We start from the raw sequence: 27,444 nt of genomic DNA, 5'->3' as shown, positions 1-27,444 counted from the left end.
TACATAATGGATTTATTTCCTCTCTTGTCTCTCTACTGTGGATCGAGGTAACCACTTTGCAGAATTAACCAGTGTATATACAAGCAAGAAAAACTCTCTCTCTCAGGCTGGGAATATGACCCCGTGGTAGAGTGTTTGCCTCGCATACATGAAGCCCTGGGTTTGATTCCTCAGCACCAAATACATAGAAAAAGCCAGAAGTGGTGCTGTAGCTCAAGTGGTAGAGTGCTAGCCTTGAGAAAAAAGAAGCCAGGGACAGTGCTCCGGCCCAGAGTCCAAGCCCAAGACTGGCAAACAAAAAGAAAAAAAAGAAAAGAAAAACTCTCTCTTCTAGAGGGTTGCAGAGAAAAGCCGTGGGCAAGGCTAAGTATGGGGGGGGAAAAAATCTGTTCTTTACTTTTTCTCTCTCCCAAGACTGACTAGACAGGAGCCAAGATCTAAGAAATACAATGCATTGGCAGTGAAAGAGACATCTAAAATTTTAGTAGACCAGCTGTCTTTTTGGCTCCCTAAAGTGTGAAGAATGTTCTTTCATTTCACTCAGCTCACTGCTGCAAGGACAGTTCAGTTGCACAGAACTGTATTATAGCATAATCATATGATAGCTGAATCTCTCGGAAAAATACTGGCTTTTTAGCCAAAGGAGACTGGGCAGTGTGAGGACCAAATCCAAATCTGTATCAACTCTGTAGGTATAGGATAGCTACAAAGTAGCAATGCAAAGGCTTTGAAATCTACAATAGTCTGCTACCACCTAGGTTCCACACTAACTGCTTGAACAAGTTCTAAGCAGCAAAGCAAAGGCTCTGAAAATGGGGGGTACAATGCAGGAACCAACTCACAGATGAGTTAAAATTCTTGTTCAAACTACCTGCTACAACAAAATAATATTCTCCAGAGAATCTTAATAAAGCCCATAAGGTTCTAATATAGTGCTCAACAAATCAATAGTCCAAATTGATACAATATAGAAAGAGTCAGAAAAAAAGAGCCAATTCTGAAAGGAATAAGTTGATCAAGAGATACTACTCCCAATATAATTCAGAAGTTGGAATTATGAGGAAAAGATTTGACCATGAACCATGAAGTAAGAGTATCATATACCTGAAATTCTTAGCAGAAAAATACTAAAAGAAAAAAAAATAGAGGAAAACTTCCTCAGCAAATACTAGAATAAAAAAAAATTGATCACTGGAAAAGCTCAATAGCAGAATAGAGGAACCCAAAGACTCAGTGAACTTGATAAGAAGAGAGTCACAGATATTATGCAACCTGAACAATAGGGGGAAAAAAAACCCTTCAATTTATAGAAAGACACATATTAAGATTCAAGTAGCTGAAGGGCCAAACTATGTCAAATCATAATTACACTGCTAAAATCTAAGGTGAGAAAAATAAATTAATTATTTTTCACTGTCTTCTCAGATAACCCACCTTGACCTGAAATTACCTATGTAGCCCAGGTGGCCTCAGACTTTTAAACCTTCTGCCTGTGCCTCCCAAATACTGGGATTAGAGACCTGGCCAAATAAAAACAAAAACACTCCCCTCCCCCCAAAACCTCAGGTGGTCAAGCAGTTTACACACTCTTATCATAGTGAAGAGGAACTTCCCTGGGTTCTGAGCAGACAGGGCACACTCCCAACCCTGATGCCCAGGGGCAGGGGAGAGCTTAGGGAAGATGGAGTCAGCTTCTGCTCTCTTTAACTGAGATGGAGTCAATCTGACACCCCTCAACAGCCAAAGATGGCGCTGGCCAGATCTGACCTCCACATTACAGACAAAAGGGTTCTTTTGTTTCCACCCCTTTTCAATAGCTTTGGAGACCAAGTCCAAAGTGTAAGAAATACTTGTACATGTAGGGGGAGGGGAGTGTAAATAAAATAAATAAACTCGCAACAGTGACAAATAAGATCTTTTTCCTCTTAAATTATTTCACATGTACATCATCTTTTTCCTGGAGACTAAATGGTGGACTCTTGGAGGAACCAGGAATCCCCTCCACTGGGGGGGGGGGGGGGGAGACGACTCCATTACATTGTCCTTTAAGGTGATTTCTCCCAGATGTTTTGTCACAGTGTTGGAAAGCTAATGTTGTAGTTTAGAGAGAAAATATCCCCCAAAGGCTTGATCTCCCGCTGAATCTCTATCGAGAGGTGAACAGAACATGAGAGCCCTGACTACATCAGTGGACAAGTCTCTTGATAGTTTCATAATACAATAATACTGGGAAATGGTATAAAGTGGAAGGCAGGCCAATTTGGAGGTTGTAGGTCACTGGGGACATGCTTTGGATACCTGGTCTCTTCCTGTTTCCCTGTTTCTCTCCCCCCACCTCCACCTCCTTTGTGTCTGCCATGAGGTGAGTGCTTTGTTCTACCATGTGTTCCCAGCCATGATGGTCGGCCTCACCATAAGTTCAGAAGCAAAGGAGCTAACAGACCACTAGAATGAAACCTCTGAAATCATGAGCCAAAACAAACCTTTCCTCTTTTTAAATTTTTTTCTCACAGATATTTGTCATAGTGACCAAGAATTAACCTAACAAATGAAAACAGCAACAATTACATAACTACTGACAATAAAATGACTAACAAGAGATATATAATGTAAGGGGAAATGTAAAGACAACTGTATAGCTGTCTGGCTTCTATGTTTTACTTAAAATGGTAAAAATATTAACTCAGCAGATTATAAAAAATTGGGTCTGTATTTCATAATACTTATTCACCATTAAAAACAAAGAGAAGCTGGGTGCTGGTAGCTCACACCTGTAATCCTAGCTACTCAGAAGGCTGATATCTAAGGCTCATAGTTCGACAGGAAAGTCCATGAGACTACTGTCTCCAAATTAAACACCATAAAGCTGAAGTGGAGCTGTAGCTGAAGTGGTAGAGTGCTAGCCTTGAGCACAAAAGCTCAGGCCCGGTGCCCAGGCCTGAGTTCCAGCACTACAACTGGCACAATGAGAGAGACAGAGAGAGAGAGAGAGAGAGAGAGAGAGAGAGAGAGAGAGAGAGAGAGAGAGAGAGAGAGAAAGAGAGAGAGAGAGATCTCCACAGCCTCAAACCAAAAATTATTCAGTTAATTTTTAAAAGATAGAAGCTACAGGTGATGGTGTTTATATGTCATTGCAGCCCCCAGGAGACTAAGCATGAGGATCTTAAGTACAAGGCTAGCCTAGGTTTCATAGCAAGGCCTAATTTTATCCTTACACACATATGTGCTTGTGCTCACATATATAAACACAAGAAAAAAGTAAACAGGAACATAATGAAAAAGTCTTAATTGAAAGAGATGAAATAAAAACTTTAGTCAATGCATAGGACATCACTGTCTACAGAACATCCTGGGGGATGTAAAAAGAGAAACACAAATCTTAGATCACAGTTCAAAGATAAGCCAGGCAGAAAGTCTAACTCTTGTCTTCAAAATAACCAGCAAAAGGCCAAGCTGAAGGCATGTCTCAAGTGGCAGAGCGCCAGCCATATGCAAGCATGACTACTTGCAAGTCTGAGGCATATAACTTCAAGACCCCATATTTATGAAGGGAAAAAAAAAAAAAAACACCAAAGAACAAAATCTTAGGATTTATAGTAAATATATTTATATGTAACACCCCAAATATTCAGGTATAAATCTAACAAAACACACAGCATAAACATACCAAAAAGCACAAAAGACAAATTTTAAAAATCACAAATGGAGAGGGGCTGGGAATATGGCCTAGTGGTAAAGTGTTCGTCTCATATACATGAAGCCCTGGGTTCGATTCCTCAGCACCACATATATAGAAAAAGCCAGAAGTGGCACTGTGGCTCAAGTGGCAGAGGGCTAGCCTTAAGCAAAAAAAAGCCAGGGACAGTGCTCAGGCCCTGAGTTCAAGCCCCAGGACTGGCAAAAAAAAATAACCAAACAAAAAAAATCAAATACATATATTATTAACAAATCAGTTCTCAAACTGCTATAGAATTCAGTGGAATTATAATCCAAGTAGGTTTTCCCCTCCACATTCATTATGATGTTCCAAGCTGTGTTTATTTTATAAATCAACACACTGACATTCCAATCTTATCTGTGATCTTTTAAAAAAATTTTTTTATCTGTGATCTTATTCTTCCAATTGATTGGTATTAAACACTTTTTTGATAATTCCTGTGAATTCCTATTTCTCTGCTGTGAGCTATTAATAATTAATAATTCATAGTACTTATTTATATATTTTTGTTTTTATTTTTTCCAAGGCACTTTTATTTTACTTTTTAAAATCAACATGAAGGGAGCTGGGAATATAGCCTAGTGGCAAGAGTGCTTGACTCGTATACATGTAGCCCTGGGTTCGATTCCCCAGCACCACATATATAGAAAATGGCCAGAAGTGGTGCTGTGGCTCAAGTGGCAGAGTGCTAGCCTTGAGCAAAGAGAAGCCAGGGACAGTGCTCAGGCCCTGAGTCCAGGGCCCAGGACTGGCAAAACAAACAAACAAACAAACAAACTTGAAGGGGCTGGGAATATGGCTTAGTGGCAAGAGTGCTTGCCTCATATACATGAAGCCCTGGGTTCGATTCCCCAGCACCACATATATAGAAAATGGCCAGAAGTGGCACTGTGGCTCAAGTGGCAGAGTGCTAGTCTTGAGCAAAAAGAAGCCAGGGACAGTGCTCAGGCCCAAGTCCAAGCCCAGGACTGGTAAATAAATAAATAAATAAATAAATAAATAAATAAATAAAATCAACATGTACTAATATACACATTTATGGGGTATACCGTGATGTTTCAATACATCAAATTAAGGTAAATGATTTATCTATCACTTTAAGTGTTTACTATTTCTTTGTTCTGAAAATATTCACAGTCATCTCCAGTCACTACTTGGGAACTTTTAAGGATTTACTCTAAAGTTATAGCAATTAAAACAATATGATATTGGTAAAAACATCAACACACAATGTCAATGAAAAAGAAGTGATATCCAGAAATACATCTGTACAAATATAATGACTAATTTTTGACAAAGAGATGAAAAGGTGTCAATGAAGGCATTCTTTTCAAAATAATAATACAGGAAAAGTTGGGTTTCTATATGAAAAAATTAATATCTTGTACTCAACATTAGACTCCACTAAAAAAGTTTTTGAGCTTATAAAATACCTTTGGATAAATAGCAAGATACTCCACATTCAAAAATGCATCTTTTCTACATACCAACAAGGAACGGGCTGAGAAAGAAAACCAGGAAAACAATTCTATTCATAATATCCCCCACCCCCACAAAATACCTAGATATTAACCATGGGACATGAAAGACATCTACCATGAAAATTATAAACCTTTAAGAAAAAAACACTGAAGACATCAAAAGATGGAAAGACCTCTTACAAATAAGTATGTATTGGCAGAATTAATATCACGAAAATAACCATCAAACCAAAGGATATCTACAGATTCAATGCAATAACCACCAAAATACCAATATAATTACTCAGAATTAGGGGGGGGAATCAATCCACAAATTCATATGGAGGCACACATAATTCTTTGTAAAAAGAATTCTATGTAAAAGGAGTATCAAAATAACAGACTTCAAATTACACCACAGAGCTATAGCAACAAAAACGACATGCTACAAATAAGCAGCCTCTAGAAACAGATCTATCTGGGTTCAGCCCTACTGCTTTCTAGTGAATCTAGTCAGTTCCCTTACTGTCAGTTATATCACCTATATTGGAGACAATAATGCAGATCTCATAACACTGCTACTAATTCCTGGCACAGAGATGACTTAAAATCTTTTCCTTAGTATGTTCCTTAAAACAGTAACCTACTTACCTGTCAATAGTTTACAGAAGGCAACGCTTAACATTTCCTCTATTAACCATAAAGTAAAACATATATCCAAAGATTTGAGTGTTACTAAAAGAAAATTGTAAAACTTTATCTTAATTAGATGAATGTACGTGCTGCACATAACTATACCTAATAATAGGATACTAATACGTAGGTGAAATTATCATGTCAAAACATATTCCAGGTTTATATAACAAGGCCTCCAAGCAATGCCTCACCTCTAAAAGATGTCTGAGATTAGAGAAAGAGAGCAAACCATGTATGTTAAGATGCCTGTGCAAAAAGTCCTATAAATAAGATAAAGGTTAAAAAGTCTTAAGAAAAATGCTTATGCATTTTGTTCTAAAAATTTGCACACCTACTTTAAATTTTTTTTTTTTTTGGCAGGCCTGGGGCTTGGACTCAGGGCCTGAGCACTGTCCCTGGCTTCTTCTTGCTCAAGGCTAGCACTCTGCCACTTAAGCCACAGCGCCACTTCTGGCCATTTTCTGTATATGTGGTGCTGGGGAATCGAACCTAGGGCCTCATGTATACGAGGCAAGCACTTTTTCCACTAGGCCACATCCCCAGCCCCCTACTTTAAATTTAAAAAGGAGAAAATATAGGCAATAGCTAGAACAGTAGTGTAAAGTCCTAAGTGAATCTACATAAAACTTTACCTGTTTTCTTTGTTTTATCAGCAGTAGCATCCAATGCAGTAAAGGGAGCAGAAATGCTTTTATAGGTATCATGAGTGCACACACCAGAATCTTCCTCATCAGAAGAAAATGAAGATAAGTTTTCCAAGTTTTTAAGTTCATTATCACCTTTTTCTGTTGGACTGATACCCCCAGTTTCGGATACTAAAGGCATTGGTGATGTGGATGAGGTCTTTGGAAGTGGTGGGGGACAAAAAGTACGAACAATCTGGGTCCCTGGTCGTCTGGTCCTGTTAGGCATGCGGACAGCAAGAGTGGAAAACTGCTGCTTGGGCCCAGATTTCAGAAAATCTAAGAAGGAGGCAATAAAACCTGTTTTCACTTCTGGCTGTTTTTCCTCTACTTCTTTTATCTTCTGCCTCATTTTTTCCTGATGCTGATATCCTTCATGGCAGCTCTCTGAGGAAGGGGATGGATATGGCAAATATGTGTCTGTTCCCCTGGGGTTCTGGCGCTTGCCTTGGGCAGATCTTTTTAACTGTTTTTGATTACTATTGTCTTCCTCTTTTATTTGCCCTTTTCCTTTACCTTTTTTCTTTGGAAGGTTAAAATGTATTAAATCATGGTTTTCCTCTTCCATCTTGGCAGTGGTTGTATCAACAGGCTGGGCCATGGCCAACAGCGCAAGTGCACTCCTAGCAGGGTTCACTGACATACTGTCATCACTCCCTAAGGTAAACTCATTCTCCGATGTAGCACTCTCTCCACTTATACTCCTGCTACTAGAAACAAACTCTTGGTTTCTGTTATTATTTAATGTATTATCAACAGGAACTTCATGGTCTTCTTCAGACTCATGATTGATAGCAGACTGTTTCTTGAATGATCCAGAACTTTGCTCTTTCACTTCATGACTTGGTCCAACCACTGTGCAAGTTACCTTAGTTGGTATATTTTGACCAGGTGTTTCAGTATGTTGTTGATCAAGAGTCATTTTTGACTGAAGGGTAGGCACCGGTGAAAGGTTTACAGTAACCTGATTTCCATTTAAGGAAATATCACTTATATTTTGTGGCTTCCCTACTGTAGCTGTTATTGAGTTAAAATTTGAAGTCACATGCCTGACATCTAATGACTGCTGAAAATGAGATTTAGAATCACCTCCTTCAACAACCTGCATGGTATCATTTGAAGTTGACTTGGAAAAATCAGAAGGTGTAACCCCACAAGCTGCTGCTGTAGCTGCTAAGATGTCATCTACATTTGATAAAATGTTTCTTTCATCACTGAGAAGCATTGCCTCTGGGAAACATATTGATCCAAGAGAAACAAACTGACTCTTAGAATCTTGTTGATTTGTTTCACTGAAATGGCCCTTTGTTGTTAGATGTTGTTGTAGTGGTTTTGAAGACTGGGAGAGGTCTAGTTTCATAATCTCCGAATTTTGAGGATGGAGAGACTGCTGAGAATGATCACCATTGCTCTGAATAATATGATCATCCATTTGAAGGAACGGATGTACAATTTGTTGAGGACTCTGAACACGCTGTAAAGATGACTTTACTTGTCCTAAGCCTGCCTGTAATATTGAATGCTGAAGAGCCTGTAAGTCACAGGCAGAATCTAAAAGGACCTGTGTATTAGGAAGAGATGCCTGATGAGTATGTCCTAAAGCATGATTTGGAATTTGAATCTGAGATGAGGCATTAATTATTTGATCATGCTGTTCTTGCACCTTGGCTTCATGTACCTTATGTGTAAGAGAATGCTGCTGGCTCAGGTCTTTAGTATTCAACCTCATTTGTGGTGTTTGCATCAAACTAGTTGCCTTTTTGAGATCAGGGGTTGGTGCATTAATGGGTTGGCCAATTTGTTGGTTAAGCTGAGTCACTGACCCAACCATGTTTTCTTCCTTCTTTGATCCTTGTAGAGCAATCCCAACAACTTGATCTTCAAGATGGGAATTACTTCTGATCACACTTTGAGAATAGCTGTCATCTGCCTTGGATGCCTTATAAACTGGTTCTTGAGCATTCACTTCTCCATCAGATAGCCTTTGGCTTGATGACTCAAGAGATGCCTGTGGCTGCAATGTTTGTAACTCTTGCATTGGAAAATCATCTTCTTGCTTTGAAGATGTATACACAGTTGAGTCAAGTTTTCTTTCAGCATAGGACTTTGGATCAGGGGAAGGTATATTACTCTGTAAGGTCTGACAATGAGGAGAGGATGCAAAAGATGATGACTGTACAGCAGGCAAAAACTTTGGGGCTTGGGGTGATGATGACTCTTGAGTCTGAGCATTTTGGGAAGAATGCATAGAAATGTAATTTGGGGTTGCATTAGAATCTGATAAGTTCTGAGCCCGAGAGGCAGAAGAATAAGAAAGAGAGGGGGCTGTTAAAGTCAGGGATTGCCCTGATGCGTAGCTTTCTGAAGGACTAACTGACAAAATTTGTGATTGAGATGAATAACTGACCCGTGTTGGACTAACTGGTGATAAACCCTGAGAATGACCAGATGAGTAACTCTGAGATTGACTGACTGAACACAGATCTCTTGTTTGAGCCGGATAATTCTCATTTGTAATTGAAGATAATACTTCTTGCTGACTAGATGAATAACTAAGTGTCTGGTTTTCAGACGTTATAGGCTGAGATGACAAAGAATAAGCCAATGTTTTATATAAGGATGGCAATTTCTCAACCCTGTTGGACCTATAAACCTGTGAATGAACAATAGATGGCACATTATGTGGCTGCACTAAACCATAATTTTGGGACTGACTAACTGATAAAAGACTTGGTAGTTGTGCTGTGGAATAAATTTGTGCTTGACCTGATACTACAGAGCTCTGGTTATGTAAAGGTTTGGAATAGCTTAGTGTTTGCACAGGAGGAATTATGCTTTGAGGTTTTGGAGTCTTAGTTGATGTTAGTGGTAGTTTCGTAGAACAGCTATCTACTTTTGTAGTAGAAGGATACCCAGATGATGGAACTGCAGTTGAGTAAGACTGAGCAAGATCCGACACCTGGGGGGTCTTCGGTTGCAATCCTCCATTGCTCACCTGAGTAGACTCTCCAATTGGACTACAAGATAACGATGACTGCCTGGATGTTTCCTGAAAATTAACTGTATTTGCATTTGATAGATAGCTATGTAAGGAATGCTGTGAACCAGTCAGTTGTGCCTGAATAGACTGGGTACCTGAAGGCCGCTGATGGTGTTTGATAACACTACATTCTCGGAGAGCTCTTTCAATGGAAGCAGTAGAACTAGAAAAGATAGTAGAACTATAGGCTTGAGGAGTTTGCTGGGCTCCCCCAAGAGCTGAAGGCAACAAACTGAATTGAGGTTGTAAAAGATGGGGTGCAGATTCTTGAGCTGAGCGATATGTTGAAGACTGAGGTGGTATGCTGTTACTTAATGCAGAACTGCCCAGGCGTTCAAATGCCAAAGCAGTTGGAACAGTTCCCTGGGAAGTCTTAATTTGTAGCAAAGGGTCATGAGGATTTAAAATTCCATTTGCTGCAGTGCTAAAACTTGAATCCTGAAGCACCAATGGTGAGGTGGTAGCAAAGTTTCTGTTGTTAAAAGTGGTAGGATGCTGATAAGCTGAGAGGGCAGATGGTGGAAGTGTTCCAGTGGTTGGCAAAGGTCCAGTAACAAACAGCTCAGTTGCTGCTGAGGAATGCATGCCTATAAAAGAGAAGGTACAAAGGTCTTTATGCACAAATACTTAAATGTATTCATATTAATGAATTATATAATCCCCAACCTATCAAAATGTCTATTAGGCTGAAGAGTCTGACAAGCACTTTAAAAAGAAGTAAAACAGGCTAGGGGTGGGGGTCCAGCACCAACAGAATAGGTAGAGCTGAGGAAGACGGTGAATGAGAGGGGAATATGGTACAAGTTTTTGTATATCTGAAAATTTAAAAATGAAACCTGTTAAAATTATTTTAAGAAGGGGAGAGAGTAGATAAGAGGGTAGTTGAGGGGGTGAAGTCAAAGGGATACATTTGTTTAAATGTGTGGAAATATAATGAAATCCTCATACAACTAATGGAAAAGTTATATACTTCTTGAAACATAAAAGTAACTAGAGGGCTGGGAATATGGCCTAGTGGCAAGAGTGCTTGCCTCCTATACATGAAGCCCTGGGTTCAATTCCCCAGCACTACATATATAAAACGGCCAGAAGTGGCGCTGTGGTTCAAGTGGCAGAGTGCTAGCCTTGAGAAAAAAGAAGCCAGGGACAGTGCTCAGGCCCTGAGTCCAAGGCCCAGGACTAACAAAAAAGATGAAAATAAAAATAAATAAATAAATAAGTTTTTTTTTTAAAAAAGGTAACTAGACACAAAAATAATTGCCTAAGACATTTGTTATAGCTATTGTTTATAACTACAAGTACATATGACCAAAATGTCCATCAACAACGGATTAAACAATCATGACATATCCTACAACATTGATAAAAGTAGATATAGGGGCTGGGGATATGGCCTAGTGGCAAGAGTGCTTGCCTCATATACATGAGGCCCTAGGTTCAATTCCCTAGCACCACATATACAGAAAATGGCCAGAAGTGGCGCTGTGGCTCAAGTGGCAGAGTGCTAGCCTTGAGCAAAAAGAAGCCAGGGACAGTGCTCAGGCCCTGCATCCAAGCCCCAGGACTGGCCAAAAAAAAAAAAAAAAAGTAGATACAGATGCTTTGCCTATCAGAAAGCCAAGGATGAACATGGAACTGTTAAAACCCTGTAAAAAGCTAAGCACGTGTTCTATCACTGAGCTTCCTGTCCTAGCTGCAATGACAAACGTGTGCCACCATGCCCAGCTTCTTCAGTTGAGATGAAGTCTTATGAACTTTTATACCTGGGCTGGCCTGAAACTACAATCCTATTGTCCTCCCATGAAACTAGGATGACAAGCATCTGCACCCAACTATGTGCTAAGAAGAAAGATTATAAACTTTTCTCTCCAGGCTGTTCTTAAACTATAACCTTCTCATTTTCAGCCCCTCAAGTAGCTAGGATTATTACACACATGGGCCCAGAAAAACAAACAAATAAAAATTGTTAAATTTACATATATCATTGTGCTTCACCCTCAAAACAGAAAAAAAAAAAGTTGCTAGGCATGCTAAGAAATTCCATTAGGTAAAGTACTGTTTCCTACAGCTATTATTTTGAAAAATCTTCTCAAATATGGTATATGACATTTGTTCTTTGAAACAAAACAAGACATCTTTGCCATCATCTCACAAAAAATAACACTGCATACAACAAGTAGAAACTGTCGAAAAGTGAAATTTAAAACATCATTTATAGAAAAGCACATATAGACCTCATAATTATTGTTGAAAATGGGTATAATATTAGCATGTAATATCTCTTTTTAAATAGTGACTTAATCTTCAATTAAAGTTAATTTTGCCTAACACTAATGATAAAATAAGTGTTATTCATTATATAACATAACCTGCCCAGCCTGAAGTCATTATAACAACTTAAATTAAGCCAGGTCCTAACTACTCAAGAGGCTAAGATCTAGGGTTCAGAGGCAGCCTAGGCAGGAAAGTATGAAAGACTCTTCAATTGACGAAAAAAAACCTGGAAATGAGTCAGGTGCTGATGGCTCACACCTGCGATCCTAGGGACTCAGGAAGCCAAGATGTGAGAATCAGCCAATAAACCACTCAGAAAAAGTCAGAACCAGAGGTGGTACTGTGGCTCAAGAGTTAAGAGAGTTAGCCTTGAGCAAAGAAACTCAGGGACAGCACCCAAGCCCTGAGTTCAAGCTTTAGGGCCCACACAAATGAATTAATTAATCTAATTGCCACTCCTCTCAAATAAACAAGTAACTACTTAAAGTGTCAAATATAAGCTTTACTTTAGGATCTGTTTTAAATAATTATCAATACTTTTATGTGAACTTATTTTCATTGGAATGCTAAAACAAATATCTAGGCCAGATGTGGTAGGATATGCCTGAAATCTCGTCTCTTGAGTAGCTGAGGAAACAAGGATCCCAAGTTTGAGGCCAGCCTATGCTACACAGCAAAATAGTTTAAAAAAGGTTAAATGGGCTGGGGATATAGCCTAGTGGCAAGAGTGCCTGCCTCGGATACACGAGGCTCTAGGTTCGATTCCCCAGCACCACATATACAGAAAACGGCCAGAAGCGGCGCTGTGGCTCAAGTGGCAGAGTGCTAGCCTTGAGCGAAGAAGCCAGGGACAGTGCTCAGGCCCTGAGTCCAAGGCCAGGACTGGCCAAAAAAAAAAAAAAAAAAAGAAAAAAGAAAAAAGATTAAATAATATGTAATTTTTGCCAATAAGAATTCTTGTATTTTATGTACCTGAAGAAATGCCAGGTTTGGAGCTGGGAATGTGGCTTATTCGTAGAGTGCTTGCCTAGCATGCATGAAGCCCTGGGTTCAATTCCTCCGTACCACATAAACAGAAAAAACTGGAAATGACACTGGCTCAAGTGGTAGGACATTAGTCTTGAGCACAGAGACGCTCATGGACAAAGCCCAAGCTCTGAGTTCAAGCTCCAGGACTGGCAAAAAAAAAAGAAAGAAAAGAAATGCCAGGTTTCAACGTGCACTAGAAAATTAAATTCCATTCAGAGCCTTCTATAAAGAGCCATAAAAAATTCATTTTTGGAGTTGTTTGGAGCTCGGGATCTCGTGGCTGGAAATTCACTGGTGGAGCCATCATGTCGCATAAAAATTTACTATGCAGATAAATATGACGACGACAAGGAGCTCGAATACCGGCATATCATGTTACCCAAGGACATAGACAAACTTGTGCCTAAAACTCATTTGATGTCTGAATCTGAATGGAGGAATCTTGATGTTCAACAGAGTCAAGAATGGGTACATTATATGATCCACGAACCAGAACCTCACATCTTGCTGTTCCGGAGGCCACTACCCAACAAGCCAAAGAGATGAAGCTGGAGAACCATTTTCAACCTCAAGCTTTACACAGCTGTCCTTCCTAAATCTTTCTCATAGCATGATTATGTTGCTTTCTTATTTGTCACTTTGATATTCAAAGGATGTTTGATACACTGAAAACTGCTTTGCTTCTTGAGTAGAGCCACCACCACAGCCCTGCCAGAGTGCTTTGTGGGGTACAAGCTCAGCTGAGTGGGGTCTCAGATGTCATGGTGTGCTCTGTATCCACAGAGTACTTGGCAAAGGGAGGAAGTACCTTAAGAATCAGACCATGGCTGTACCAGGGACTGGGTAAACCTGTTATTTTTTTTTTCCTACTGGGTACTGTATGTATGGTGACTCGTGGATTTATCTCTCAATGTACTGGAAACTTTCCATTTTATTCAAGAAACCTGTTCTATCTCAAGACTTGATTAAAGAGGAAGGTTTTTTTTTGTTTTTGCCAGTCCTGGGCCTTGGACTCAGGGCCTGAGCACTGTCCCTGGCTTCTTTTTGCTCAAGGCTAGCACTCTACCTCTTGAGCCACAGCGCCACTTCTGGCCATTTTCTGTATATGTGGTGCTGGGGAATCGAACCCAGGGCTTCATGTATACGAGGCAAGCACTCTTGCCACTAGGCCATATTCCCAGCCCCTAAAGAGGAAGTTTTTATAATCTTAAAAAAATTCATTCATTCTTAACCAATATTCTTAGATGATTTAAAAAATTCTGAAGACAATAAATCACCTGTCTGCCAGGATGGAACCCTGAATTGTGGTAAGAGGGTAGTTCCTGAAGAAGCAGCCTGGGTAGCGCGTGACTCAACAGAGGAAAGAAAATTCATCACAGAAGACTCTTTAGTGTTTGTGCTGTCACTATTCACACTAGTGTCAAATATTCCCGAGAGACCTAGAATGAGAGAGAAAATAAATTCTGAAGTAAAAATATAAACTTATATAAAATTCATTTTTGATCTTGTCTTTTCAATAATTTTTAAAAATTGAAGGCAGAAAATTCTATAATACTAAAATGCTTTATCTGAAAGAGCAAACAAATGTGAAATTTTATTTCTCTTATTCACTAAATGGACCCACATTCATAGTATACTTCACAAGAGAACTGTTACCGGTTGGCTGAGGTGTGGAGGCATATCCAGAAAGCTGATGAGAGGCTGCAAATGTCTGTCTCTGAAGGAGATCTGGATCAGACTGTGAGGGGTGTCCTTCTTCATAGCTTAAACTAAAGGAAGTTTAAAAGGAAAAATTAGTAACCAAAACTACACAACCCAAACTATACAATCAAAAAATTTATAGGAGAGCCAAGTGTGATGGTGCAGGAAGCAGAAGATGATTATAATGATGTCCAGCCCTGTCTGGGATACATACAGATCTGTGTCAATAAACCAAAGGCTTAGTCACAGCACTAAATGAAAACAGACAACAAAAAAACTTGTAGAACAACTACCAGTAAGTAAATAGTATTAGAAGTTGCCTCAAAGTTAGATGTAATTTTTAAATGTATATAAAAACAGACAAAGGGCTGGGTATGTGGCTTTTCAGTGCTTGCCTTGCATGCATGAAGCCCTGGGTTAGATTCTTCAGCTCTACATAAACAGAAAAAGCGGGAAGTGGCAGAGTCCTAGTAGCCTTGAGCAAAATGGAAGCCAGGAACAGTGCTCAGGCCCTGAGTTCAAGCCCCAGGACTAGCACACAAAATAAAACAAGCCTGTAATTGCTTTCTGTATGGTTATATTATTGAATTAGTTTCAGGAGATGGATTATTTGATGGATTCTATTTTATGATATATTTTAATTTTTTCTCCCTTTGTCAACTTCACAAACTCCAGTAAAACCAAAAAATAAAAGCAAAATAAAATCAACATTATTGATCGAGGATTAAACTTAGTGGTGGTGGGCACAAAACCCTGGATTTGAGTTCTGGGATTAAATAATAACAAAAAAAGTCACACAACTTAAGGCATAACTTACATACAATAGAGCACATATACTCTTAAGTATCCAGACTAAAGGGTTTTGAGAAATTTAGCAACTACAGTGCTTCCCTAATTCATATGTGGACATGGTTATAAAAAAAAGGAGCCACTGTCCATCTTCTGTTTTCTGGTAGTTAATTGGAGATAGGAGTCTGTGAGACTTTCCTGCCCAGGCTGGCTTTGAACCACGATTCTCAGATCTCAGCCACCTGAGTAGCTAGGATTACAGGTCTGAGAAAACAGGAGGTAGACTGGTTCAAAGTAGTAGAATGCTAGACTTGAGCAAAAGAGTTCAGGGATAGCACCCAGGCCCAGAGTGCAAGCCCCACAATCATTCACTGAACTTTTGAAACATAGAAGTTATTGGTGACCTGGATCCCAGCAGCTCCTGAGCAGTTAAGTTACAGGGGCAAATATGTGATGGAGTGGGTAAATAAAGAAGGGGAGGAAAATTAAAGAACAAGTCTTTGAAGAGATTTTTTTTCTTGCAAAATAAATCAGGAAAAGGGGTAGCTAAAAAATGTTTGCTGGTTGATAGCTTGCTTTCGATTTGATTGACTGATTCAGTGCTGGGAGTACAACTCAGCCAGGGCTGTGTGCATGAGCAGTGTCCCTGAGCTAGCTACCTTTGATATTGTGTTGGGGTATGGTGAAAGTAGTAGATCCAAAACCCTTCATGAAAGTTTTCCATCACTAATTCTGATACCAATTTGCCACATCTCATCAAAAGGGAATTTTGCTTGGAAACCAAAGCAACTTTTTCATTAATACCATTGTCTTAAAAGTCACATTTCTAAAATTCTAATTCTGCCTCCGCTACTGTCACTTAATAGGAGTGTGACATATCAAATAAGACTTCTGTATTTCAATTGTATCTTCTACTCATAAGAGCTTGTGAGAAGTTGAATGAGAAAATTATGAGACTGTGCTGAGTACTTGTTAGGCATTCAATACATGCTAAGACTCAGTTTTCAGCGTAGGGCTAAAAATACTCTACTCCCCATGACTTCTGAGATAACTCTATTCTCTCCACACAAAGTCCCAAACTCAGGTCTGGTCAACTTAGGACAAAGACTTTGAAGAAGTAAGTGTTGGAATGGAACAAACTCAGCAGTCAAGGATGGCCTTTGTGAAGAGATGAGAGAGTCAAGAAGAGATAAGAAGCCAAGAGCACTAAGATCCAGGTCAGTTACAGTGTGGCCAACAGCCAAACAAAGCACCACCAGCATCACTTACAAACTTGTTAGAAATGCAAATTATAGGGTTCTACCCCAGATCCTCCTGAGTAGGAGTGGGGCCCAGCAACCAGTTTCAAATCCTCTGGGATTCTTTTTTTTTTTTTTTTTTTTGCCAGTCCTGGGCCTTGGACTCAGGGCCTGAGCACTGTCCCTGGCTTCTTTTTTGTTCAAGCTAGCTAGCACTCTGCCACTTGAGCCACAGCGCGACTTCTGGTCATTTTCTATATATGTGCTGCTGGAAAATCGAACCCAGGGCTTCTTGTATAGGAGGCAAGCACTCTTGCCACTAGGCCATATTCCCAGCCCCTCCTCTGGGATTCTTAAGGACCACTTATCTACAATACGATCCTATCAGGGAGGGGAACGGTGACCTTAGGACATAGTACATATGTTTTCTGTAGGTGTCTGGAAAATGCCACTTCCTCAAGGAAGACATTTTCTTGTTTATTAGCTCCCTTCTGCCTACTCAGCCCAGGAATATAAGCTTTACAAGAAGAAAACTTTTAGCCAGATGTTGGTGACTCATGCCTGTAATCCTAGCTACTCAGGAGGCTGAGATCTGAGGATCATGGTTCAAAGCCAGCCTAGACAGCAAAGTCCCTGAGATACACTAACCTCCAATTAACTACTAGAAAACCTGAAGTGGCGCTGTGGCTCAAAGTAGTAGAGTAATGACCTTGAGTCAAAGGAGCTCACTAGACAGCATCCAGGCCCAGAGTTCAAGCCCTAGCAAAAGAGAAAAGAAAACTTTTGACTGTCCTAATTACCACCAAATCCTTAATACCTATGTATAATTTCTGTCAGTTAAAATAAATTTTCATCAGTGCTGGTGGCTCATGCCTGTAATCCTCAGAAAGTTGAGATCGAAGGACCTTGGTTCAAAAAGCCAGCTCAAGACAACAGTCTGTGAGACTCTAACCCAAAAAGTAGCAGAACATTAGCCTTAAGCACAAAAGATCAAGGACAGTACCTAGGTCCTAAGTTCAGGCACCAGGACCAGCACAAAATAAATAAACAAGTAAAAATAAAAAAATTCTTTGTTCAATGTCCATCAAGAGGAAGATGTTTTTTAAATAATGAAAGCAAGGGGGGGTGAGTTGGAGGGAGGAAAGGTGTGAGAAAAATGAAGGAGGTAACAAGTAGGTCAAGAAATGTATATGTATTCACTACCGTAAGTATGTAACTAACCTCTCTGTACATCATCTTGACAATAAAAAAAATAATAAAATTCGTTGTTCAACAACATTTTTTTTTCTTTTTGCCAGTCCTGGGCCTAGAACTCAGGGCCTGAGCACTGTCCCTGGCTTCTTTTTGCTCAAGGCCAGCACTTGAGCGACAGAGCCACTTCTGGACGTTTTCTATATATGTGGTTCTGAGGAATCAAACCTAGGGCTTCATGTATACGAGGCAAGCACTCTTGCCACTAGGCCATATTCCCAGCCCCAACAATAACAAATTTTTTTATAGGTCATAGGACTCGAACTCTGGGTTTGGGCACTGTCTGTGAGCTTTTTCCACTCAAGGCTAGTGCTCTACCACTTTGTGCCACTTCCAGTTTTGCTTTGTTTTTTGCCAGTCTTAGGGCTTGAATTCAGGGCCTGGGCACTATTGTTGAGCTTTTTACTCAAGAGTAGCACTCTACTACTTGGGCCACAGTGCCACTCCCAGCTTTTTCTGTGTATATGCTATCAAGGAATCCACCCAGGGCTTCGTGCATGCTAGCAAAGCACTCTACCACTAGGCCAAACTCCTGGTCCTACTTCCGGTTTTTTGGAGATAAGAGTCTCATGGACTTTCCTGCCCAGGCTGGCTTTGAACTATGAGCCTGAGATCTCAGCCTTCTGAGTAGCGAGGATTACAGGTGTGAGCCACCAGCCCCAACAACAAATTACTTTTTATAATCCAGCTCAAAAGGTACTTTTGTCTTACACTTCAATATTTACCATGCCAAAAATCCTAGGCAACTTTATTTTTATGGCTTTCACAGTCATCCCCTCCTTTTTACACCAGTATCACTCACTATTAACTCTGCTATTTCCTTCCTCCTGTCAGGCATAGTAAATGCCTCTCAGCTGGTATCCTGTTTTCTAGCTCTGTCAAAGTAATTTTATGCTTGACTACCAAATTAATCTTAGTAAAAGCCTTGTGCATATTATCCATCTTTAAACAAAACTTTTCAAAGTTCCTTATAGATGCTAAACTCAGAAGCCCCCCAAAATTTTCTGTGATAGTATTACTCTAATGAGTGTGTAAAACCACACTTTTGTAAAGTCTCTTATCACTGCACTTGAACCAGAGACTGCACTGACTGGCACACTATGATAGAAGTGAGGCTGTGCCAGTTCAAGGCCCAACCTTTAACTGGCTTAGAGGAGTCCACTTCCTTCCTCTTGGAATACTTGTTCTTGGACTTCTTTATACTCATCTATTTCCATTATGCAACATTAACAATTTACATAAGTTTTATTCAATCTCCCTGATAAATGCTTCAAGATCCCCTTGAATTATGTTTTTTTTTCCTTCTAAGTTCTCAAAGTATATTTGTACCTCCGAAAGAGACTGTGGTTCTGGTAGCAGTCATTTTATTCAGATATTGAACTGTTAACAGCATTTGCAATTTGTTGGTGCTAACAATTAAACTAAAATCCTATACGCTGCTGTATGTACTGTTCTGAACTCAGGGCCTGGACAATGGCCCTGATCTTTTTTCTCGGTTTTCTTTTTTCCCCTCAAGGATAGCACTCTACTACTTGCGCCACAGTTTCACTTTCTGGTTTTCTGGTGGTTAATTCGAGATCAGAGTCACAGACTATTGCCTGGGCTGGCTTTGAACCACAATTCTCAGCCCCCTGAGTAGCCAGGTTACAGGTGTGAGCCACTGGCTCCCAGCACCTGATTTTTATTTTTAAAGGTTATCTCTGCCTATTGCATACTTAAATTTTAGAAAGCCTAAAGAGGAAGAAAGGAAGAAAGGGAGGTAGGGAAGAGAGGAAGAGAGGGGAAAGAAGGCAGGCAGGCAGGCAGGCAAAGGCAAATACAGCAACAGTCCATATGGAAATTTATGAAAAGAAGAGCTCAAATTAAGGTTGAATGCAGTGATTCATAACTGTAAATCAGTTACAGGAAGCAGAAATTGGGAGGATCGCTGTTGGAGACAATTCAAGAAAAAAGTGACAAGTATCCCAGTTAAATTATAAGCATAAATAGGGGGAGAGCAGCCTAAGTAGGGTGGGCAAACAAGACCCTGTTTGAAAAAATAGCAAAAGAAAAAGGGTTGAAGGCATGGCAAGCACAGGTCCTGACTTCAAACCCCAGGACTACTAAAAAGAGATCAAACCAACAGGATTTGCTGAGGGACTGGAAGTGGGAAGTAAGGAAATGTATCATACATCGTTGGAATCAAGCAACCAAATAAATACTGGTATTATTTGTTAAAACAGGAAAGATTAGTGGCTGGGAATATGGCCTCGTGGTAAAATGCTTGCCTCATATACATGAAGCCCTGGGTTCGATTCCTCAGCACCACATATATAGAAAAAGCCAGAAATGGCACTGTGGCTCAAGTGGTAGAGTGCTAGCCTTGAGCAAAGAAGCCAGGGACAGTGCTCAGGCCCTGAGTTCAAGCCCCAGGACTGGCAAAAAAAAAAAAAAAAAAGCCCAAAGTGGTGATGTGGCTCATGTGGTAGATCACTAGCCTTGAGCAAAAAGGAGCTCAGGAACAGAACCCAAGACTAGAGTTCGATTCCCAGGACCAGGAAAGAAAGGAAGGAAGGAAGGAAAAGATAACTACTAGTATAATACAGTTTCTATGAAAAAATACTTTCTGAATTCAACACAAGCTTGTTAGTAAGTTTTCACTAATTTGTACGTGCTAAACCTACCTGAGGCCCGGAGGTTCAACCTCCAGCCCCAAAATTAAATAAATAAACAAACAAATATTCAAAATATATTCAAGCCGGGTGCTGGTAGCTCACAACACTAATCATAGCTACTCAGGAGGCTGAGATCTAAGGATCGAGGTTCAAAGCCAGCCCAGGCAGGAAAGTAATGAGACTCTTATCTCCAATTAACCACCAGAAAACTGGAAGTGGCGCTGTAGCTCAAAGTGGTAGAGCACTAGCCTTGAGCTGAATAGCGCAGAGATAGAGCCCAGGCCCAGAGTTCAAGCCCTACAAACAAACAAAAAACAACAACAAAAAAAGTCAAGCAAATATTCTTCATATAGATACTATCTTTCAAGAAGCTACTCATTATTTGGGGGGAAGTACCTAACACACTCATTATACATTTATACCATCATCAGAAAAAAAAATCTCCATATTAGAAATCCTAAAAACTGGTGAAACACACACACACACACACACACACACACACACACACACACACCAGACTTTTAAGTTAGAAATGTAAAAGGCCAATGTAAATCTATTTAATAACAAAAATGCTTGTATTCAATCACTTTGTGATGTATATTTAAATAGAAGCATATTTACCATCTCCGCAAGGAAACATCATGACTCTCTTTATTCTATTTAAGATCAGGCAAAGGGGCAACAGGTATAGAGTCCTAAAGCACCCAAAGTTTTAGTTTCTTTTTGCCAGTCCAGGAGCCTGAACTTGGGGCCTGTGTACGGTCCCTGAACTTCTTTTGCTCTTAAGCCACAGTGCCACTTCCAGCTTTTTCTGTTTGTGGTACTGAGGAATCAAACCAGGGCTTCATGCATGCTAGGCAAGCACTCTACCACTAAGCCACATTCCCAGCCCAATTTATGTTATAGAAATAACTTTTTTTGTTGTTGTTGATCATGAAGCTTGAACTCTGGGCTGTTCCTGAGCAATTTTAGCTCAAGGCTAGTGCTCTACCACTTTGAGCCACAGAGCCACTTCTGCACCCAAAGTATTTACAATACCTACAATAGCTCCCTAAAAGGTATGTCCAGTTGCAAGGTGATTGGCAAAAGGACATGCTCATTTGGTTTATAAAACAGAAAAGTAGGGGCTGGGGATATGGCCTAGTGGCAAAGTGTGCTTGCCTCGTATACATGAAGCCCTAGGTTCAATTCCCCAGCACCACATATACAGAAAATGGCCAGGAGTGGCACTATGGCTCAAGTGGCAGAGTGCAAGCCTTGAGCAAAAAGAAGGCAGGAACAGTGCTCAGGCCCTGAGTACAAGCCTCAGGACTGGCAAAAAAAAAAAAAAAAAAAAAAAAAGCGAAAACAAATGGAGATTGACCAGACCCTTTTCTATCCCTGAACTTTCCAAGTACTTAGCAAATACTATTTGAGAAACATTGTGGGGCCAGTGGGCTGGGAATTTGGCCTAGTGGTAGAGTGCTCGCATCATATACTTGAAGCCCTGGGTTCGATTCCTCAGCACCACATGTATAGAAAAAGCCAGAAGTGGTGCTATGGCTCAAGAAGCAGAGTGCAAGCCTTGAGCAAAAAGAAGGCAGGAACAGTGCTCAGGCCCTGAGTCCACACCCCAGGACTGGCCAAAAAAAAAAAAAAAAAAAAAAAATTGCGGTGCCAAAGCTCAAAGAAAAAAATGCTGAAGTTTCTTATTCTTTATTTTTTCAACCACTGAAACAATAGAATTATCCAATATGATGGAGCTGTTACATGTTTCAAACTCATGAGACATTATTCACCATATTCTTTCTCATGGAGTAAAGAAAATACATGTTAGGGTAACCAAGCAAGGACATCATCTAGGATGTTAGATCCCACAGTAACAACTGAATGTCACTACCATCTGTCAGTTTCTGAACAGGTTACAGGAAACAAGGTGACAGACAAGCTAATTCTTTATGGACAAGTATCTATATTATATCATCACAACTAACACTCATTTGCACTTTCAGAAAAAAACTGCCACAAAGGGAAGGAAAAACATTCAACTGATAGCATGAATTACAAAAAAGCTTCTACAGATGTTTTAAAGATCCCCATGAATTATGAAAAGCTTCTACCAATGTTTTAAAGACCCAGTTAAGCTTGTGAAATGCAGGCTATTCAACAACTTATGCGGTATATTTCAGATATGGTATTTTTGATGCAACTGAAAAAAAGGGGACAGTCTGCACATTTTGGAGAATAAAATAAGGTATGATTAAAGATTGCAGCCTTGTACAGATAGCTTGATTTTAACACGACATATTAACAAAGCAGGTTTGTGGGGGAGGGAGAAAAACCTGAATTTTCTATGCTATGATTCTGCTGACCCCCACCCAAAATGTTTTTAAAGCAGTGGAGAGAAGTTAGCATTTATGAATCACTAACTTCCAATAAACAAAAAATAGATCTTTTGGATCATTTCTTCCAAGTGAATTTACTTACTGTTTTCAAACATGTTTGGAAAGTCATTCTGTATTACTTTAGTAAATAAATTTGGAAAACATGACATACAGATTTTAATTTCTTGCCACAGAGAAGTATTCTGATGAAGAAATAACAGAAATAATCAAGTAGCATTCTAGTTGTTTACCTAATAAAATACTTTTCATTTAAAATATGAGATATGGGCTGGAAATACGGCCTAATGGCAGAGTGCTTGCCTCATACATGAAGCCCTGGGTTTGCTTCCTCAGCACCACATATATAGAAAAGGCCAGAAGTGGCACTTTGGCTCAAGTGGTATAGTGCTATGCCAGCCTTGAGCAAAAAGCCAGGGACAATGCTCAGGTCCTGAGTTCAAAACCCAGACTGGCAAAAAAAAAAAAAAGAAAGAAAAAAGAAATATGCTGCACAATACCTATCACTGCTGTTCACTGAAGAAAAAAGTAACTTTAATTTGTAAATTATCATATACAATATACTTGAAAGTGATACTTGAAAGTGATACTTAAATTGCTACCAAAAAGAAACCAGGAGAGGTATGCCGGCCTTTCATAAAACTCCATCCTCCGTAGTACAAAAATTGTGGCTGTTTTTGAAAGCTTTTATCATTTTATCCTCTAGATCCAAATTAGCAAATCACATTTTTTAACTCCCAGTTCTTTTAAACAAAGGACCTGAAATTTTCTTAAGAGCAATTTTTTTCATTCTTTCACAGTCATCCCTACGTACAATCTAAGACAAAGACCTGCTACTCTTGGCATATCTTTTCCAAATCATGAACGTAGAACATTATAAAGACAAAGATAATCAACCTAAAACACTGTAACGGATGTTTAAGGAAAAAAAGTTCACTTCTGTCGTGAAAATAATTAAGAAACCCGATGAGATCAGAAAGCCACGACGCTTCCCGTTGGTAGCTGAGGATGAAGTCATTAGCCACACAGGATTCCCCCGTCCTTGTAATCCGAAGCTGCACCTACCAGATTCAGTATTGTTTGGGAGATGTGGCTTTAAAACACCCCGCTCCCGAATCCTCCAAGGCAGACCACGCCTTCCACGTTACTGTTCAAAAGGGATCCTTTCAAAGTGTGGCACACTAACTACACATTTCCCGCGAGCTTAAAAATCAAACAGCAGTCAACATTTTAGGCTCCCTCGGTCAGGCTGGAGGAAAAGATGAACTCTTGAACCCCGCGCTACATAATGAATCTGAGCTTCAGGAACCACGACGAGGGAGAAGCGTGCTCCGGGTTCTCCAACCTTCACGGCATTCACCAACCCGACCCTCCCTTCCTCCCCCAATTTCTTCCCTCAGTACTCAGTCACCCCAAGGTACAGAAAACAAGAGGTTCCTTACTTCCTGCTGCTGTTCAAGGGGAGGAGAGCCCAGAGCAACTTTGAAACGCGTGGAAGAGAAATCGCTCAATCTTGGGCCACCACGGCAAACATATGTCACCCAGCCGCAGCTTGGCGTTCGCGCCCGGCCGAGCCCCCTTCTCCGGCCCCGAGTCCCAGGGGTTCTCCAGCAGCCCAGCCTTCCCGGGCTCCCCAGTGCTTGGGAGACCCGACTCGGTGCCTCTTCCCCTCTCACATCCCCCATCTTCAGGTCGCCAGGAGCGCCCCCCAAGACCACGTCGTCGGCCACCTCGATTCCAATACAATGGAATGTCACTGGCCTGAACTCCCCGGTGTCCCCCTCTCGGTCCCCCGGAGCCAGTCCTGGGTCTCCCGGATCCAGACTTGAGCCCAAACTTCACCACGTGAGAGTGCGGGACCGGGAGGTGACTGAGCCCCCAAGACTCCCGCCCAGCCCTCCCTCCAGCCGCGGTCCCAGCCCAACCTCCGGCGTGCACCCAGCACACGGACGCCCCGCACCCAGCCGGGACCCCCTGCCGGGCGTCACGCGGGGCCTCTCCCGGGAGGAGGGGTGAGGGCGAGCGGAGGGCTCCCCATCCGGCCCGGACCCCAGAGCCGCGCTCCACCGTGGCGAAGGCCCCAACTGCATCCTCGGCCTTTCCTGGCCCACCACGACCCCGCCGCCCACCCTTCCTACCTGGCCTTGAGGCTGGGGCTGCCGCCGGCGCCGCTGCAGCTGGGGCTGGAGGCGGCGGCCGGAGCGCGGGGTTCGTAGGCCCAGGCTGGAGCGGGGGGCTGCGCGGCGGCGCTGGAGGCGGCGGCGGGAGCGGCGGGGGGCGCGGACGGCGGCGGCGGGTCGGCGAAGCCTGGGGTCGCGTAGTTCCTGTCCATGGCGGGGGTGGCGTCGGAGGGCGGGCGGCGGCGGGGGCTCTTCGAGGGCCCAGCGTGAGGGGGGCGGGAAGGGAGGGAGGGGCGGGGGAGGAAGAGGAGGAGGAGGCGGCGGCCGCGGAGGGAGCTGCCCCCTCACATGGCCCTTCGGGGAGGCGGGAGGAGCGCGCGCGGGCGGGCGGGCGAGGCGGCGCCGACCTGCGAGGCCCCAGCTTGGGTGTCAGGGGAGCCGCGGTGCCCGCCGCCTGGACTCGCGGCGGCAGCGGCGGCGGCCGCTGCGCCCCATGTTGGTCGATTTCCCAGGATGCACCTCCCGCCTCACCCCCCACCCCCAGCCCGCGGCCTCGCCCCGCCTCCCTCCGGCGCCCCGCGCTCGCGGCTGGCGGGCGGGGCGGGACAGGCCGGGGTTGCCACGGGGATCTGGGAAGACGATCGCGGCGGAGGAGGTCCAGGCGGACCGGGCCCGCTGGCCCCGAAAACCCGGGGAGACACCCGCCAGACAGAATCCGCGGGCCGCGCTTATTCCCCCCACGACCCTTACGGGAAGCCGCCCCGGCCCGGGAAGGGGTCGCCCCGCGCGGGGGAGGGGACGCGGAGCGGAAAACCGGCATGGGGGGCGGCCGGGGGTGGGGGTGGGATGGGGATCCTTGTTCTCGCTTTCCCTCTAGTTCGTTACTTGACCCTTCTTAGGGTAATTTTGAAGGATCCCAATACTCCGGGCCCAGAATGTGATTTCTGTATTTTTTTTGTCTTTTCTTTTTTGGTATTGGGGATCGAACCCAGGAGGTTGCACTTGCTAGGCAAGCGCTTTGCCACTGAGCTACATCCTCTGTGCCCCAAACCAGAAGCCCACGGCTGGGCAGTTTCGCAGTTCCGTCCCCTCCCTTCCTGCCTCCCGCTCCCGGAGGCTGGTGGACCCTGGCCCCGCTGCTGGGGGAGATTTACATTCAAAGAGATTCAAATTCAGACGTATTATTTTTCCAATCTTTGGTGAAAGGGCCTTTCCCTAGGGCTCTTATTAGCCGTCCCCACCCCCACCTTGGGGATTTTCTCACTCTGGATTTTAGAATCTATCCTCAGACAAATACTGCCTCTTCATTGATTAATCCTAATATACCATCTGGGTGACTTTAATTAAAAATAAATTTAAACTCAGTATGCATTCTGTGCCAAGGTTTTACTGCTGGAGATTTGGAATCTCCCCGGGACTCAACCCAAACATTTCCTTATCTGACTAGGGTCGCTGTTTGGGGTGCGTAATTTAATGACTAGCTGAGGCTGTTGCCGTGGCCCGGTGGAGTTGGGTTTCTTCTTGTGAATAGTGAAGGGATCGTAGAAATTGTTGGGTCTGTAAGGCATAAATAGGAAGTTAAAATAACTGAAGCTTCTACTTAATGACATCTCCCTTAAAAACAAAATCAATATTGGTTTAACGCCTGTTATGTGCTTAGTGCAGAAATCTATCCCACAAGATAAGCCAAATGTTTAAGCAAATCAGACAGGCATAGTGGAAGACCTTCGTAAACTTGATACACTTATCTCTGATGACCATTTTAAAAGGCAGTTTCAACTTCAGTAATACTTAGTGTTAAGTCTCCCCTTCCCTTCCAAGATTTATTTTGTTCTGGGAGATTCTGTTTTCCTCCTGGCGCCGACCTCCTTTTGTTCCTATTCATGCCTTTTCCTAAGCCCTTCTGCACCTGTGATGCTTGGAGCTCAGTCTCCCGGAGGAGAAGCCAAGTAAGTAGTGATTATTTACAAATGAATTTAAGTGTGTGGACACAAGTAACCTAGCCAATTTTATGTTAATTACAGTATGCATTTACTTAGGATAGCTTTAGGAAGTGATTTTCCTAGGGGAAGGCATTTCCCATATCTTTGACCCTGCAGAGAACTAAAATAAATATCTCCAGTACCACATTGCTTTCCTTCTAGGGAAATGGAAACCTGGAATCTAAATGAAACGATTTTTCAACAGGAGCTATTATAATACTTAAAAGTTTTGTCTCTATAGAAAGGGTAGGAAGTGGAATGGTATACTATGAATGTTTTACTGCACTTGCTTTGAGATACCAGCAACTGGTTAAGCAGGCAATACCAAACAAGTGGCAATAAAACCTTTATAGGCCTTCATGCCATTATGTAGTTCGTTTATGCCACATAAATCAGAGTACTTAGGGAAATTTTTTTTTTGCTAGTCC

At 42.0% G+C, this 27,444-nt stretch overlaps 2 protein-coding genes across 3 annotated transcripts in view; one reads left to right on the top strand and one right to left on the bottom strand.

The window, feature by feature from the left end:
• The window catches only part of Qser1 (glutamine and serine rich 1), a 68,508-nt gene extending 42,968 nt beyond the window's left edge, over positions 1 to 25,540 (bottom strand). The window contains exons 1-4 of one of the 2 annotated variants that reach the window (XM_048361194.1): positions 25,053 to 25,540; positions 14,557 to 14,669; positions 14,178 to 14,339; positions 6,507 to 10,184 (exon numbers count right to left, since the gene is read on the bottom strand). In XM_048361194.1, coding sequence (XP_048217151.1) covers positions 6,507 to 10,184; positions 14,178 to 14,339; positions 14,557 to 14,669; positions 25,053 to 25,246 — 4,147 coding nt within the window. In that variant the 5' untranslated portion in view covers positions 25,247 to 25,540. Of the gene's footprint in view, positions 1 to 6,506; positions 10,185 to 14,177; positions 14,340 to 14,556; positions 14,670 to 24,356; positions 25,004 to 25,052 lie in introns of those variants that run through there. The other variant, XM_048361195.1, reaches the window with a different exon arrangement.
• LOC125361879 (cyclin-dependent kinases regulatory subunit 1-like) lies at positions 10,911 to 13,446 on the top strand. The gene is made up of 2 exons (XM_048360486.1): positions 10,911 to 10,965; positions 13,166 to 13,446. The coding sequence occupies exons 1-2, from the start codon at positions 10,911 to 10,913 to the stop codon at positions 13,444 to 13,446; spliced, it is 336 nt and encodes a 111-aa protein (XP_048216443.1).
• Positions 25,541 to 27,444: the final 1,904 nt, after the last annotated feature.

Source organism: Perognathus longimembris, chromosome 13, assembly GCF_023159225.1.
Source record: "Perognathus longimembris pacificus isolate PPM17 chromosome 13, ASM2315922v1, whole genome shotgun sequence".
NCBI lineage: Eukaryota > Metazoa > Chordata > Mammalia > Rodentia > Heteromyidae > Perognathus > Perognathus longimembris.
The sequence above is the reverse complement of the archived record's forward strand: the minus strand, read 5'-3'. Positions and strand labels throughout refer to the sequence as shown.

Coding starts and splice junctions, on each gene's coding strand:
- LOC125361879 (XM_048360486.1), top strand. CDS start 10,911: ATGTCCATCAACAACGGATTAAACAATCATGACATATCCTACAACATT. Junction 10,966..13,165: donor ATCCTACAACATTGATAAAA/GTAGATATAGGG, acceptor AGTTGTTTGGAG/CTCGGGATCTCGTGGCTGGA.